Source organism: Silene latifolia, chromosome Y, assembly GCF_048544455.1.
Source record: "Silene latifolia isolate original U9 population chromosome Y, ASM4854445v1, whole genome shotgun sequence".
NCBI classification, from domain to species: Eukaryota; Viridiplantae; Streptophyta; class Magnoliopsida; order Caryophyllales; family Caryophyllaceae; genus Silene; species Silene latifolia.
In genome coordinates, this window is record NC_133538.1 from 144,528,061 (window position 1) to 144,544,019 (window position 15,959).

Here is a 15,959-nt window from a genome sequence, read left to right on the forward strand (position 1 = left end):
TGCCACCTAAGCCCCGCACACCGCAAAGAGAGATCCTAGATCATTAATGTGCACATCCCCCTTGTGACGGGAGCCACAAGAGGCAAACATGGGGGTGAAGACCATCTCCCGACATTGGCTTTACAATCAATACCATTAATACCAATAACAACGAATCTTCACAATAGTATCACAACAAGTAGTCAAACAATGTCAAAATACTTGAAATAAATCGTACAAAAGACTGAGTTGGGAAACCCTACCTTATTCGGAAATTCCGAAATCAACAAAACAACAAGGCTAGAACTATTCTTCAACGAAATCGTCACCTAACAAGGATAATCAAACAATAGTACATCACAATCCATCACTAAACAATCCTTTTCCCCAAATCAACCCATATTAGGGTTGCTTAACTTAGTACAACAATACCGAATCAATAATCAAATAAAAGACACTTATTACTGTGAAAACATAGAAATAGAGATGCTAGAACTCACAACAGATCCACCAGAAGCTTGGAAATGATAAGGATGATTAGATAAATAATAACGTAGTTTATGTTTTTGTAAAAATGTTTCAAAACTAATTAGGAGTCACTAAACCACGTTATTTATATTCTCTCGTCAACTTAATCAAAACCGCAGAAAATAACCCCTCAGATCGAATACTTGGTCAAGTACCTGATGTAATCTGCCGAGTACGCCCTACTCGATCTAGTTCCTCACAACTCGGCTGAGTGCAACCAAAACAGTAGTCTGTCTAAAAGCACTCAATGACCCACTCGGTCGAGTACAGCCTACTCGACCGAGTTTGTTGTGACCAGAAAACCGTGGAATTACACCGACAGTCCGAGAGCATAAAACCAATGAATTAAATGAACCTAGGATGTGTCTAGATAAAATGAATGCCGGGTTAAACTATTATGAGCCCTTTTAGCTCGGGTTAGGGAGACGTCTTTGATTCGGGTTATGGCCCTCCTAGTTTATAATCGGGCACCTCGGTGATAGTAATGGAGAGAGGGTTGATAGAGTGGATGTTTCTCATGTGGTATTTCATATAATTTGGGTGTTATGATGGATTATGTAACTAACAGAAAATGCAGGTACAATTGTGATGGAATTAGGCCATAATGGCAAAAAGGTAAGTGCCCTGAAGGGTGATGAGCTGTGAGACTTAGCCAAATGGAAGTTTAAAATGCCCAATGCCAAGTATCCACGGAATATACCAAATAAAAGGAAGAATGATATTGCATTGTGCATGATAAAATGTATGTTGGTAGTTATTACTCATTGCATTGTTGTTAGTTAGGTGGTTTATAAGAGAACGTATGAAATATATTGGTTGACAAGAGTGGAACGTGCTAGTAAGCAATGTGGAAATTTGTGAAATCTTATGTGTAAAGTGATATGAAATGCAACATGCGAAATTTGAGCTCCTAATCCAAGGAGGGAGATTAGACTATGATAATACGAATCTTACCTGAGCTTAGTATGCATGTCTAGTGATATGAAATAATGTGTAAGGTGCAAATTGATGAGTTATGTGATCATGTGATCATGTGATTAGCATATATCAGAATTGAGTAAGAATGTGAATCTTCTATTATAGAACTAGAATATCTTAGACGTCATAGGTATAAATGGAACCAACTCCATCGAGTAATGCATGGTTTTGCTTAAGTGACTTGATATTTATGCTATATATGATTTTCTATGAAATATCACGAACCGAAAGGTGCAAATTGATGAGTTATGTGATCATGTGATGAGCGTAGTATGGTGAGTGTTACATTGTGAGCTTGAATAGAGTATCGATATTATAGTTGGTGAGGTAATAATATGAATGTGGAAAGTATAAGAGTAGAATTGAAGAAATCATATGTATATTGACAGTTTGGAATCCATTGCAATTAAAGGGAGTAGGTATAAACACGAATTGGTTAAAAGTAGAGGCGATGAGAACTCGATGTACTTGAAAGGATGGAAATTTTACCTAGGTAGTTTAGATTGTTTTATACAAAAGTAAGAGATTGTGTGTAGTACTGTAGTGGTAAGTTGGAACTAGAGTTGATAAGAGACGAATGTTGTTGGTGTAGAAATTCCTTGGGAAGTACTTGAGTGAGATAAATGCTAGTTGTGGGAGATAATAAGGAAACATGTAATTAATTAATTGAGTATCATTGATTGTTTGGAGTTACTGGTAGTACATGAGGTTGGTAGCATGTTAAGAGAGATTACAGTTAAAGTGTGATTTAGGAACAATGTTACGAATTGTCGAGATAGAGTTGAGGAATAATTGGGAGATAACTGAAATATTTGAGGAATGGGTAGAAGGAATGATCATTCGGGTGTTAAGTATTTTCAATATGTGTAGGGTGAAAATAAGGATTGATACGAACTTAATAATTGTTGATTAGGAATAAGGCGACAAGTATATACAAGGGGGTACTAAAACAAGGTCAGCAAGAGGACGACATTGAATTAAAGGGATGAAACTTGGGGTGCACAATTACATAGTGTGGGAATGGCACTAGATAATTGTGTTATTAGATTAAGCAGCGAGTACGTATATCGTTAGGATCTAGTTATATTTTGATAATACTATCTTTATTAAGTTTAAAACCTTGTGATTTTGTGACGATTTAATAATTTCTCTAATATTTAAGAAATGAATTACAACCATGTCATGATGCATTAAATCAAGATGTTGAGAACTTGAATTTATTAATGGTTAAGTTCAGAGTAAGTGTGTAATAGCCCCTTCTTACCCGGCCAAGGTAATGGATGTTACCATTTGATTTCTTGAGGCAATGTTTCAAAACTCCAATTTAAGGAACAACTTAAATAATAACAAGTTTAGTTATTTACAAATGATTAAATGATTAATAAATGTAAACTATAACATATACAACTCGACTATTATCTAAGACATCTAACTAGGTAGCTCGACTCCAAGTCCAAAGCGTGTCCCGTCTTCCGCGTGACACCAAATCATCCAACACTCAACCTACTCCCCATATGATCGAAAATATCATATGGATCGACAGAGGCCACCCCGGAAATAGGTGACAATTTACACACAACCCAAACAAGTCAGTTTCATTTCAATAAATAAACATAAGACATGATATGATATGATATATATATATATATATATATATATATATATATATATATATATATATATATATATATATATATAGGGTTGAGGTCGGTCTTAACTAAAAAATGCGGTGACGGACCGTACGAACTAACCAATTAGAGTCAAATTCAAGCGCGCTTATTATTTCTCTACCCCTAGAAACATTTTTGACATCCTCCCACCACAAACACTCAACGTCCAATCGTATCTCACACTTCCACGTCGGCGCCACTTCCACCATCCGTCGCTACTTTCACCGTCGACCGCCGCTTCGAAAGCCGCTTATACCAACCTTCTCAAGAACGGATTTCAGTCTACTATATGAAAAAGGTTAGATTCAATTATTATTTTAGTCATTGAAGATTTGTTAAGTATTTTGAGTCTATTTTATTATATCGATTTAAGAAGAAACATAAGATTATAATCAAAATTGATATTTAGGTATGAATTCAAATTAAAAATTAGGGTTTATAAAAATTGGTCATTACAAATTTTGTAGAGTTGTGGGGTTAGTTCAGGGATGGTGGTGAAATTGTAATCGATTTTAGATAGTATGCTTTGGGGGTGGTGAGGTGGAATAGTCTGATAATGCTAATGAATCTAGATTGGTACCAGTTTGGTGGTCGTAGTTGATTTTTAGATCGTGGATACACGAAATATTAGCCCGGATACACATGGTATTACTACTGGATACTCAAATCGATTTGTGTATCTAGTAGTATTACCATTTGTATCCGATAGTAATACAATGTGTATCTATTGTATCTAGTACTTTTTAAGACGACTTCCATATTATTTTCCAATTTGATATATGTTTCAGTTCAATTCATACGTCTATCTATGTGCTGGAGATGTGTTTCTGATTGTCAGTTTGTAATTGGTAATTACAGGAGAATTTCAGAAAGAGGTACAAGGAAGAGCATCCTGATTCCAAGGGTATTAAGGAGCTTCATTTGCATTCGAAATTGGAGTTTCTGAGATTATTAAAAGAAAGGTCAAACTGAAGGAGTATATGATAAAAAAAACTTGAGATTAGTTTTATACTAAATACGGAGTACATGTTTTGCTAATTATGACATTTGTTATGGCCTTTACTGAAACCGGTATTCAATTTGCAGTGGCAGCATCCACAAGAACAACAATATCATCATTCTGGGTGTGCTTTGCACTCTTGCTTCTAATGGTAGTTGGCATACCCAATAATATTTTAGAGTGCACTTAACAACAATGTCCTCGTTTCGTTTGTTGGCATCTTTGTTCCAGACAATGGTAGCATTGACGTTTGCTTCCGTTATCTTTATGCTTTTCACGTTCATCTTCAGCGGATTTATAATTCCAAGATGTAAGAGCATTAGTCCCCTTAATGTTAATGTTTTCTGAATAGAACATTAGAGCATTTACCTCCCTCTGTGTTTGCTTGCAGCGTCTTTTGCCAGTTTGGTTGAATTTGGTTTTCTGGTTCACACCACTCCCATATGGGGAGATAGGCCTAAGTGTTAACGAATTTCTAGCTCCAAGGTGGCAGAAGGTGAGAAATTTTTAATGTTGAAAGGCCCTGGTAGAAATAAAGGAGTGTATCTAACAATCTAAAGAAGTGTATCTAGCAAGGTAGAGGAGTGTATCTATCAATCTAAAGGATACTAACATGCCTAAGCGCCCTCTCTCTGCCTACATATTTTTCTTGTAATTATCGACAACTGTTTCAATTCAGTTCTATACGTCTTTCTATGTGCTGGAGATGTGTTTCTGATGGTCAGTTTGTAATTGGTAACTACAGGGAGGATTTCAGGAAGTGTACAAGAGCATCCTGATTCCAAGGGTATTAAAGAGCTTCATAATTGATATAGGTGGTCGTTTTTTGAGTTGTCAGTGGAAGGAAGGTCAATGGCGTGGGCTTGGCAGCGTAAGGTCGCTTTAATGTAGTTGGTGGAGGAATTGAAAATGCAATTTTTAGAAGAAATGGAAGTCATTATTTCCAATTTCATTAGTAAATTCCCCAACTCTCCTTGTTTCAGATACTTCATTGGGTCCACTGTTGATATTGTCGGTGGTTGTCAGGGAAGTCGCTGACCACTGGTGGTGGTGGGTAAGGTGGTGATGAGTGGATACACAAAACTATGCTCCAGGTACACACAATACTACTCTAAGATACACAAATCGACGGGTGTATCTGAATGTACAATATGTGTATCTGGACTAAGTAATATATGTATCTAGGTAATGTAGGCTTCGAATCAAAAGCGTTAGTGGTCGTTAAAGTGGTCACCATGCTGAGAGTGATGTTAGTGGTCTGCACAGTGAAAATGACGTGGTCAGCACAATGAGAGCGGTGGTGGTCGGCGCGTAGGGTAGCTAACATTCTATCCAGATCTGAAGATAGAAGCATGCAATGGTAGACATGCTGAAATTACTGGATATTATCCGACAACTAGTAACATTATGCTAACATTTCATATGGTTGTGGGTCGACTGTCGAGTGTTGGACATATTTGCTTTACTGACGCTGATTACTATCTCATAATACGTTAGCTTGCTCAATTTGCTAAATTGCTACTCATGATAATACGTTATGGAACTGTATGCGTTGACGGATAACTCAGCACTTTTCATTTGACAATTTATAATGTTCTTTGACAAAATCAATGGCATATATAGTTTGACTTGAATTTTATGCATTATGCATGACATTCATGATCTGATTTTTCCAAAAACAGTGTCAAGTACTTGTCTGATTGTCTCACTCAAATGGTATTAAGATTATCAGTCGTTATAACAAGCTACTACTTTTCAGATTTGTGCTATTAGAACGGAGCTCTGGTGGCGGCTTTCCGGTGGACGGACGAAGAGAAAAGGTCAGATTCATAGGGTGATTTATTTTGGGCTTAAATTTGATTAATCACGGCTTCTAATTTCAAATTTGTCACTTTTATTTGATTTTCCAATTTCTGTTTTGGTATTTATTGTTCAATATTTCTATGAAGGATTTTGTGCTTTCACTCGCGTTCTATTTATCCTTCACTCGCTAAAATCCTTACTTGAAGCTGCTCCGAAGGCCTTTTTAGAAGCTCCCCCTCCTTGCTTGTATTTTATTGCTTGTGCAGCTGGAATAATGGTCAGCCACGCTTTAAGGTCACTATAATATTTCTCCATGTCTTGTGTTTTACTGTCCTAACAATAATAATCATAATAGGCTCTTGGCTACGTCAAACTCATTACCACTATACTCTTGCAGCTATTTCTCAGAACTTGCCCGCTTGTCCCACCGATCCAACTTAAGTATACTGGTTGTATTTCTGTTGAACCCGCTTCATTATACTTTTTTTTTAATGCTCGTTGTTCTTGTTTCTCATTTGCTTCAACTACATGTAATTGAGTTACATTTACTTGGTTGTCATTAATAGCCGAGTTTTTGTCTTCCTCGTTTGCTCAATGTTATGTTGTTAATACTGCAAGGGATACTAAACTGCTGATCATACTCATACCATCTCTGGATGGATTGTGGCTTAGGATCTGTTTGTGGTGTAAAAGAGAGCATTTCTTAGTTTCTGGCTTTTCTTTCTAACCTTAGGGGAGAAAAACAATGGATGCATTTTGTACACGACTGCATTGTGCATGTGATTGGGTGCTGTTTAAGGAGTTCATCTACTTCTATCATTTTGTTTCTACTATAAAATTTTCAATTCCGGCTTTTCTAGATATAACTGTCAAGATAAATATGTAGCTCCTCTTCTTCCCTTTGGTGTGGGATCTCTCTAATTCTTAGAATGTCGTACAGTTTGGAAACTGGAGCTGGAGAATAACTGCTTCTGTCAGTTTTGGAAGTTTGGAGGCCGAAGCTTCAAAATTGCGGGATTTACTGTCAATGTATGGTAGGCTGTACATATTGCTCTTATCCTGAGGTTTGTAATTTTGTTCAAGCTAATCGGGATTAAGCTTTTCAGTATAACTTGGCGGAAAAATTCAGAAAGCTAACCTCCTTGACTCAGCGACAGCAAAAAACCGCCTCGTAAAAGTATTAGTAAACCACATAATCTATGTGATATATAAGACATTATGGGCAAACATGTCCTCTTTGGAACTGATGTAGCAGAATTTGTATACCTCATTCTTTGTACTGCATGTTCCCAGTTGGAGGAGATGGTAGTTTATAAGCCTGATCAGTCCATAAATTTCTTTTATTGAAGACATGTTTCAAGCAAGATGGTAGTTGGAACTTGGACGAGTGGCATCAAATATGTGTACCTAGTTGTTAATATATAATTTAAGATTGAAAATGTAGATGAAACACGTGAAGTGATACAAAATGTACCAAAATCCATGGTTCAAGAAGAGCAATACCTCAACTTCTTTATTTTTGTATATTACTACTAGATACACGTGGTATTACTACTAGATACACATGTTATTGCTACCAGATACGCGTATATCCCGTAGTAATACGATGTGCCCGTAGTAATACGATGTGTATCTGGGTTCGTATTTCTGGTTATCAATAGAGTAACAATACACAATTATATTAGGATGATGCTTCAATTTCAATTCTAATTCACACAGGCTATGTTACGAAGTATATCTCAATTATATATTGAAGTCTCTTATGATCCACTTGATTAATGTTCTTTAAGAACACAATCTAACGAGTTTTGGTCGAAAATTTATAGACCCGTAATGTAATAATAAGCTCGCTAATTAGAACACCTATAAAACTGAATAATTAAACAAGTATTCTGATATTCATATATTAACATCTCACAAATTAATATACTACACACCGTTTCTATGCGGATGTCATCGTTTTGCTAACATTGATCAGTCTATGCGGATGTCAATCAGGATACGCATGGTATTACTATCGGATACACATGTTATTACTACCGGGTACACATGCTATTACTACCGGATACACGATACTGGATACACGATTGACACTGGAAACATGATACACGATTACGTGTGTCCGCTAGTAAGACCATGTGTATCCGGTAGTTTTTTCATATGTATCTCGGCTCGTATTTGTGTATCCACTGCCCCCACCACCACCACAACCACTATCACTACCGCAACCATCACCGTCACATCAACGACGCCACACCACCACTAAACCTGCACTACCCATGCCGGCGAAATCACCGCCACTCAAACTCTCCCTCCTGGTGCCGCGCACACAGCCCTCTCACCAGTGACGCCCAAATCCACCGTTGTCGACACATTTCCCCAAATCAACCGCTGCCTCTCACCACGGTGACCACCTCTCATCGTTGCCTTCGATTCACAATCTCATTTCACTCACTGACAAAGCAACACCACCGGGCATCGGACCTTTGGCTATTTAACTTTGTAGGTGCTCTCTTCTCTTCCCTGACATTAATCACCTACACGCGCTGCCATGGGCATCCAAACGACTTACCTCAGTGTCTACTCACCGTCCCACGGAATCGAGACAATGGTTACTTTTTTTTTTTGTATAGTACGATCGATTGCTAGATCTACAATAAGCAAAGAAAAGGTAGGGATAAATACTGTGAGGATGAAACGACAAGGTGTCGGTTCGGATGGTGCATCGGCGGCGCCGGATGATACGACACATGCGAAATTGGTAGAAACACGGTGGAGAGAAGACGTCAACGTCGTTGAGGAAAACAGAACTTATAAGGCCGCTGACATCGCCGGCGTAGTTAGTGTACGCCGGTGACGGTGTGGAGATGGAAGAGGATAAAAAGGGAAATTGGGGTTTAATATTGGGGGTAGGGATCGTACGGGAGGATTTATGGAAGTTGTGGAAGTTGTGGGGCGGCGACTTTCAGATTAACTTCTAATGACTACATTTGTGATTTAGTTCGTAAGTTCGCACCCAACTATAAGTTCGCACGAGATCCTATTTCTATATATATATATATATATATATATATATATATATATATATATATATATATATATATATATATACTTTTTACTTTTTGGACCTAAAAATATGTTATCTAGCCATAAAATTTTATGTCGATTCCAAATATGTCGTTATTTTTAGTAAAAAAATCCATAAGACGAAGTTCTCACGGTTCTCATTATATTGGTGGTTCTCACGGGATCTCAATTCTATATATATATATATATATATATATATATATATATATATATATATATATATATATATATATATATATATATATATATATATATATATATATATATATATAGTGTGAAGTTCTCCTAAGTCCCTTATATCTATTGAGTCCTTAAGTCCTTATAAGGGCCCTTGGATGAAGGGAATAAAAGGATGAGATTACATCTCAATGGATGGCCATAAATCAATCTAGTCTAATTACCTCCCTTAATCCATCAACCTTTCTTAAACACTCACCTATCCTAATATCTTCCTCTCTTTATCCACCTCCAAATTTCTCTCTACACCACATACTCTCTAAAATTCCCAACAAAATAAAAACCAAAAAAAAACCCAACTCTCATCCTCACCCGGTTCACCAACCCAACCACCCCACCACTTCTTTCCAACCTAACAACCAGCCCGACGGCCTCCACCCACGGCCGCCCTCCACCAATCACTCTTCCTCCTCCTCCACCACCCACGCCCTCCACCCACGCCCTCCACCAATAGTGCTTACCTGCTGGCCGAGGTTATAAGTCCAGGTTAAATTTGCTTGAGACATCTTCTCATATTGTCAACTGTCAATTACCTATGACTTGTCGCGATAAGCAAGTGGGAGCGATAAACCCTTCACCATTTGCTATGTTCTTTCTTGCTTACAAAAAACATAATTAGAGTGAAGAAGTATGTCAGAGACAATGCACCGGATGATGAAAGCAAATAGCTTTGTGATTCAGCCCATAGTGTGTTGCAATGTTGAGCCAATATGACATTATTGCATCTGTTTATCCGGATCTGTTTTTTTTTTTTTTACAGATTTCGTATTTTTGGTTTATTTTTTTCTCTTCCGTTTAGATCTCGTTTTTTATTTTGTTTTTCTGAGATCTTGTTTTCATTTTTTATTTCATATCTTGTTTATTTCATTGTTATTATTAAAATCTCTTTTCATATTATTTCGGGTTTTTTCATTGTTATTATTAAAACCGTTTAGATCTTGTTTTTTTCATTGTTTATTTCATTGTTATTATTAAAACCTCATCCACCATTAAAATCTTGTTTATTTCGGTTTTTTTCTTTCTGATTTTTTTTCTTTCGGTTTTTTATTATTTTAGATCTAGTATGGTTGGTATTTATTTTGTTTTTTTTTTATTTTTGTTAAAAAAAATTGCACAACCTTCAAACATTAAAGTTACACTTTTTTTTTGGTTAAAATTACACTTATCGTCATTAAAGTTACTATTTTTTCTGTTACAATTACATTTTTTCTATTAAAGTTACAATTACACTTTTTGTTGTTACAATTACACTTTTTTTGGTTAAAATTGCACTTTTTTCTGTTATAATTACACTTTTTCCTGTTACAATTACACTTTTTTCTATTACAATTACACTTATTTCTGTTACAATTACACTTTTTTCTGATAGAATTACTCTTTTTTCTGCTAAAATTACGAGGGGTTCGATGTTTCGGAGCCCCTGCACATGATTACACAGATGAGAACCACAACCGGTATCTAGTACCCAAGTTCCGTAACTTGCGTGGTTAATCTCAATCATATGAATAAAAGTAGAAGAGAGAGAAGACATACCAACAGGTTTAACGCGACCCGCTTTTATGTCCTCATGATAAACAGGACATGTACGCCTCCAATGCTTGATCTTGTGGCGGTGATGGCATTCCATGTTTTCGGTTTTGCTCTTTGTCGCGCCCGATGAGTTGCTCGACTCACCAGGCCCACTCTTACTCGAACCCGACTTCTTGAACTTCGGTTTGCCCTCTTGCTAGGCACATTTGAACTTTGCCCTTACCCTTGCCCTTGTTTGACACAACGGGAACATCTTGTTTCATGCTCCCACTGAACTTCATGTCCTTCTCGGTCTGTACGAGAAGGGAGTGCTGTTCATGGGGACTTTTCTTCAAATCATTCATATAGTAATTTGCTCTAAATTGCGAAAAACCATCGTGGAGTGAGTGAAGCATGCGGTCAATAACAATGTTCTCGCTGATCTTACAATCAAAGGTCTCCGACTTCTCGACATTCTCAATCATCGAGAATGTGTGGGCTAACCGGTTGGCCCTTCTGGAGTCTCGCATCAAAGAAGCGAGTGGTATGCTCATAGGTCACGATTCTCGGTGCTTTCGAGAATTCCTTGGTGAGCGTGGTAAAAATCTTGTTTGCACCTTGGGCTATGAAGCGTTTCTGCAAATTGGGTTCCATTGCAAAAATGAGTACATTTTTAATCGCACCCGCTTCCAAGGCGAAATCGTTATACTTGTCGATCTCGTTAATTCCAGCCGTGGGGCCTGGGTTTGACGGCATGGGCTCAAGCAGAATCGAGCTTCCGTCGTCAGCGGCGGCAACATTCCGTAATCGCCTCCCGATCCGCGAAGTTTGATCCATCATTCTTGATCGAGTTGGTGATTCATCGATTCATGAAGATCCGAAGCCAGGACTCACGGTCCAATGTGGCACTTGGCATTGGGTCGTTCAAGTGACCAGCCATATGGTTATTAGCAGTTTATGTGAACGTGATCTACACTGAAAAAGAAAGAAACAAAAACGAAATAAGTAACTCATCGAGGTGATTTAAGTCTATTTAAAATTCATTTTAATCGTGTAGACTCATTGCACTTGTATAATTGATCTCCCTCAAGAATAATACAAGTGATCCCAAGACTCAATTTCCGTAAATTGTTAAGCCAACTGTTTAGCTAGTTCTTCCGTAAAAACTCTTGGTCGATAGATTTCTGGAAATCCTATCTATAGTCCACCATGATCACAGGATCGTACGAGTGACCATAGTGTTGAGATAAAATAAGTCAATCGGTTCCAACTTACCCGACGTAGAAGGGGTCATATTATGCCTACCGACGAAGAAGGGATTCATTGGAGTTTGACCTATAAAGACCGTTCTCAATTTTTGATTATACGAGGAAGATCCCATCAACTAAGTTTCAATTCATTTTAAGTGAACGAATAACTAGCAACTGCGTGAATGAATTAATTTAGATGATGGCTTAAATCGTGTGACATGAGAATGTCAAAGAAAACTAACTCGAGACCTCTATATGTGTCAGTTTTCATGCAATTATTAGGTGGTTTGGTTTTTAGGCGGAAAATGATGCATACTATCGTTACGATAAAATAAATAAATGAATGCAATACGTAAAGAAAAATTCCTAGTGTGGCCTATCCTAGTAAAAAGAACATAATACAACTTTGGAATCCACCGTTGGACCCGAAGAGCTTGTCTTGATGTTCCATCTTTGTCCATGTAGCGGGAGTGAGCATCCGGTCTCCTTCTTTAGTCTTCTCAAAATTACAATTAAAATTTACAAAATATAAACCTATTTACATTCTAAATAAAAAACTGTAATTAAAAGAAATAAAGGGAGATACGAGATCTCAAAATACAACCAAGACCGTGTTCCATCATTACGGTAACACGTTCTACTAAGACCACTCTAAGTTACAACCGTTTGCAAAAATAAATAAATACGTAATTAAAAGCATTCAAAAATCAAAATAACGATAATTAAAATGCATCAACTAAATTAAATTTATTCGTGACATAATTCCGTAATTATGTTAAATTTATCCAAACCACCAAAGATAATTAAAATTATATGACAAAACCGCTTTAGTCAAGTTAATTTTAATCCGAGATAATCCGTTACTATAAATCGTTTTAAAGTAACTTAATTTTACGTGGGTGAACCGTTTCACTATCAAGCGAGAGCATAAATTCGTTTTATGCAACAAAAGGGCCGAAAAAAAACAGAAAATTTTTTTTTTTCTTTTACTGTTGGGCGTGAACAGTACCCACGAAATTTTTTTTTTTTTAAATGCTGTAAAGCCGAGAGCATCAAAAAGCGAAAAAAAAAAAATTTATACGGCTCAAAATCGTGAGCAACAAAAGATCAAAACAAAACGGTTTGATAAAACACAATTGCAATTTTAATCTAATCCGTATAGAAATCAAACTACAATTGTTACATCTTCAACATATTGCAATAATTATCGGTTAAAATTACAACATGTGAAGAACGATTGAAAACAAGAGATCGAACGATCTAACAAAATGTGTGGCACGCAAATCAATGCAAAAACAGAAAACAGGCCGTGACATAAGGCCACACGGTTTTCAAAAATTTTTCGAGACAAAAATTTGTGCCACACGAAATTTTATGCAATCACTTTGATAGATCTTTTACACATTGTAATGAATATCGATTACAATACAATATGCAAAGATCAAAATGAAAACAAAGAACAACCAACACCGTGTATACAAGACACGGTTCCCAAGGCACAAAACAAAAAAAACGCAGCAATTAAAAAAATTGCCGAGGGCAAAAAAAAATTGTGCCGAATGAAAATTAATCAATAATACATCGATTCAAAAATCGTTTGATGAAAATCACATAGAAAAATTTACGTGGCCTCGCTCTGATACCACTTGAAGGGTAATATCCGTATAAAACCCATAAATTGAAGGATTATAACGCAAATTTTATACGTGATTAATAGTCATAAACGAAAAACATAATGAAACGATAAAAATTAAGCAATAACCTCCGGTCCTAGTGCAATTCGGCAATGAGAGATCAAAGTAGATCTCCTCCTAATTGTTGCACCCAAGATTGTCCGAGAAATGCCCTTGTGCTAGAATTGAATCCTCTAATTGCCTTGCAATATTGAGAGGATTGTTTTGTGAGGTTTTGTTGGATGAGAGATCCGAATTTTGAGAGGCAATTTTCTCAAAACCCTAATGTATTTTTGCAAATGACAATTAGGTTACAAAAGAGGAGAGACTCCCTCTTTGTATGGTTCGGCCGTGAGCTTTAGATGGGGAGAGTGGGCTTTCCACTTTCTCTTATTTTTAACTCATGGTACGACCCGAAATGCGCTAAATGTATATGACACGGTTTTATCATAAATCGTCATCGGTTATCGGTTATTAAAGCATCAACTAATAATACGGATTAGTTGAAACATTAATACATGTCCGACAAAGACGATATTGTATAATTATATTTATTCAATATACATTAATTAAATATAAATCGTTTATATTCAATTTTACGAATTAACTGCTTAATTCGCTTTAGCCATTATTATTTAATCCGTATTAAATAAAATATCTCAACATCACATTTTTGACTAATTAATAGTCAAATAACTCAGACTAACTGGTTAGTCAAATTTGGCATCTACATGACTGTATTTTCATACCGTCACATCTCTCAAACGTATCCTATAGGTGTGACTTTTAGGGACCAGTTGATCACCGCCATCTGTATGACAATAACGTCAAACTTATCTAGCAAGCCAACCGTTATTGATAAACGTGGACCAACTGATTATGATACAAAAGTATACCCTTTGATCCTTTTAGAGATTTATAAGTCCTTGCAGTAACTGTAAAGGACACCAGCCCCAACAATAACAACGGGTAAAAACCGTTGTAAAATAAAAAGCGGACGTTGTTAAAGCGGCCGTTGTAGAAGGTATTTACAACGGTTTGCTTATTTAGTGAAACCGTTGTCTAAAGTATTCACCACGGTTAAAAGCCGTTGTTGTTGGGTGTTCTCCGTTGTGGAAAGTGTTTCAAAATTTTGGACGGAATAATATAACAACGGTTGTCGTATGTATAACCGTTGTTGTAACTTTCCCTCCAAAATTGTGAAGTCTTTGACCACGGGTTTATGGTACATACCCGTTGTTGAAATTTTTTGTAACAACGGTTCTATGTTTAATACCCGTTGTTGTAATTTTAGCTCCAAAATTGTGAAGACTTTTAACAACGGTTCTTTGTTTAATACCCGTTGTTGAATATTATGCGCGGGTATTTGTGAATGTCATTCACAACGGTGTTATTTTTATTAACCGTTGTGAAAGGTATTCACAACGATTTTTTTTTAGTAACCGTTTTTATTACAAACTCCTAATGTTTTGAAAAAATAAATTTGTTTCATGCCATTCAAAAACCGCATATCAAGAACACCATATACCAAAGACCAAGATAAATCACAATTTGGGTTCATCGTAACTCAATAGATTCAATTCAACCACAACAAAGAATTTGCATCATATATATATATACTTACAAGGAGTTGAATTTACATGAACTAATCATTCCCTAACTTCAACAAAAAATTTACTAATAAGTTGATCTAAACTCGGAGTATCATGCATTTCTAAATATATTCTAAGACGTAGTTGCCCCACATGTCTCTTACCTCGTCTATATCTACACTTGAGTCCGCTCAATCTGTTGTGACGGGTTGATTGCATATCTTGCGGAAAAAACAAAGAGAAGACATTATGGTATATATAGCAGCAAGCAAGACAACATTAGCAACATCATGGTATATATAGCAGCAAGCAAGACAACATTAGCTCTAATTTAAAAAAAAAGTAATAAACACATGTTTAAATTATTACTAACCTTGTCTGGAATAACGAGATATCTTCGCCTAATAATCTCCAACATGAATCGACAAGCGTAGTATCCACATTGTATGCTATCTGGTTGGCGAGGGGCCTATTATTACATAAAAAAACAGACGAGAGAAGGCTCACATCAGAATCTTGAACTTTAGGTATTGTATTAGTATTAAACACAGATTTTGCACTTAATGTTATTGTATTTGAGCACGTACCACTGTTATCGTAATAAAATCAGGGCCAACATCAGAATCTTCCGTGGGTTGATCCTGCTCGTTTGC

At 36.5% G+C, this 15,959-nt stretch overlaps 1 protein-coding gene across 11 annotated transcripts; it reads left to right on the top strand.

Moving 5' to 3' along the window:
* The first annotated feature begins 3,212 nt into the window (after positions 1–3,212).
* Positions 3,213–7,474, top strand: LOC141626598 (uncharacterized). Of its 11 annotated transcripts, none has more exons than XM_074440312.1 (10): positions 3,213–3,453; positions 4,014–4,117; positions 4,242–4,465; positions 4,547–4,806; positions 4,901–5,249; positions 5,915–5,975; positions 6,105–6,252; positions 6,356–6,407; positions 6,899–6,987; positions 7,065–7,474. In XM_074440312.1, exons 5-10 carry the CDS (start codon positions 5,241–5,243, stop codon positions 7,093–7,095), a joined length of 390 nt encoding a protein of 129 aa, XP_074296413.1. In that variant the 5' UTR covers positions 3,213–3,453; positions 4,014–4,117; positions 4,242–4,465; positions 4,547–4,806; positions 4,901–5,240; the 3' UTR covers positions 7,096–7,474. The 11 variants fall into 11 exon arrangements, 5 of the variants coding, with proteins under 5 accessions (XP_074296413.1, XP_074296412.1, XP_074296409.1 ...); XM_074440311.1 differs by having other exon boundaries at positions 4,901–5,110; positions 5,182–5,249; positions 6,899–7,474; XM_074440308.1 differs by having other exon boundaries at positions 6,899–7,474.
* Positions 7,475–15,959: the final 8,485 nt, after the last annotated feature.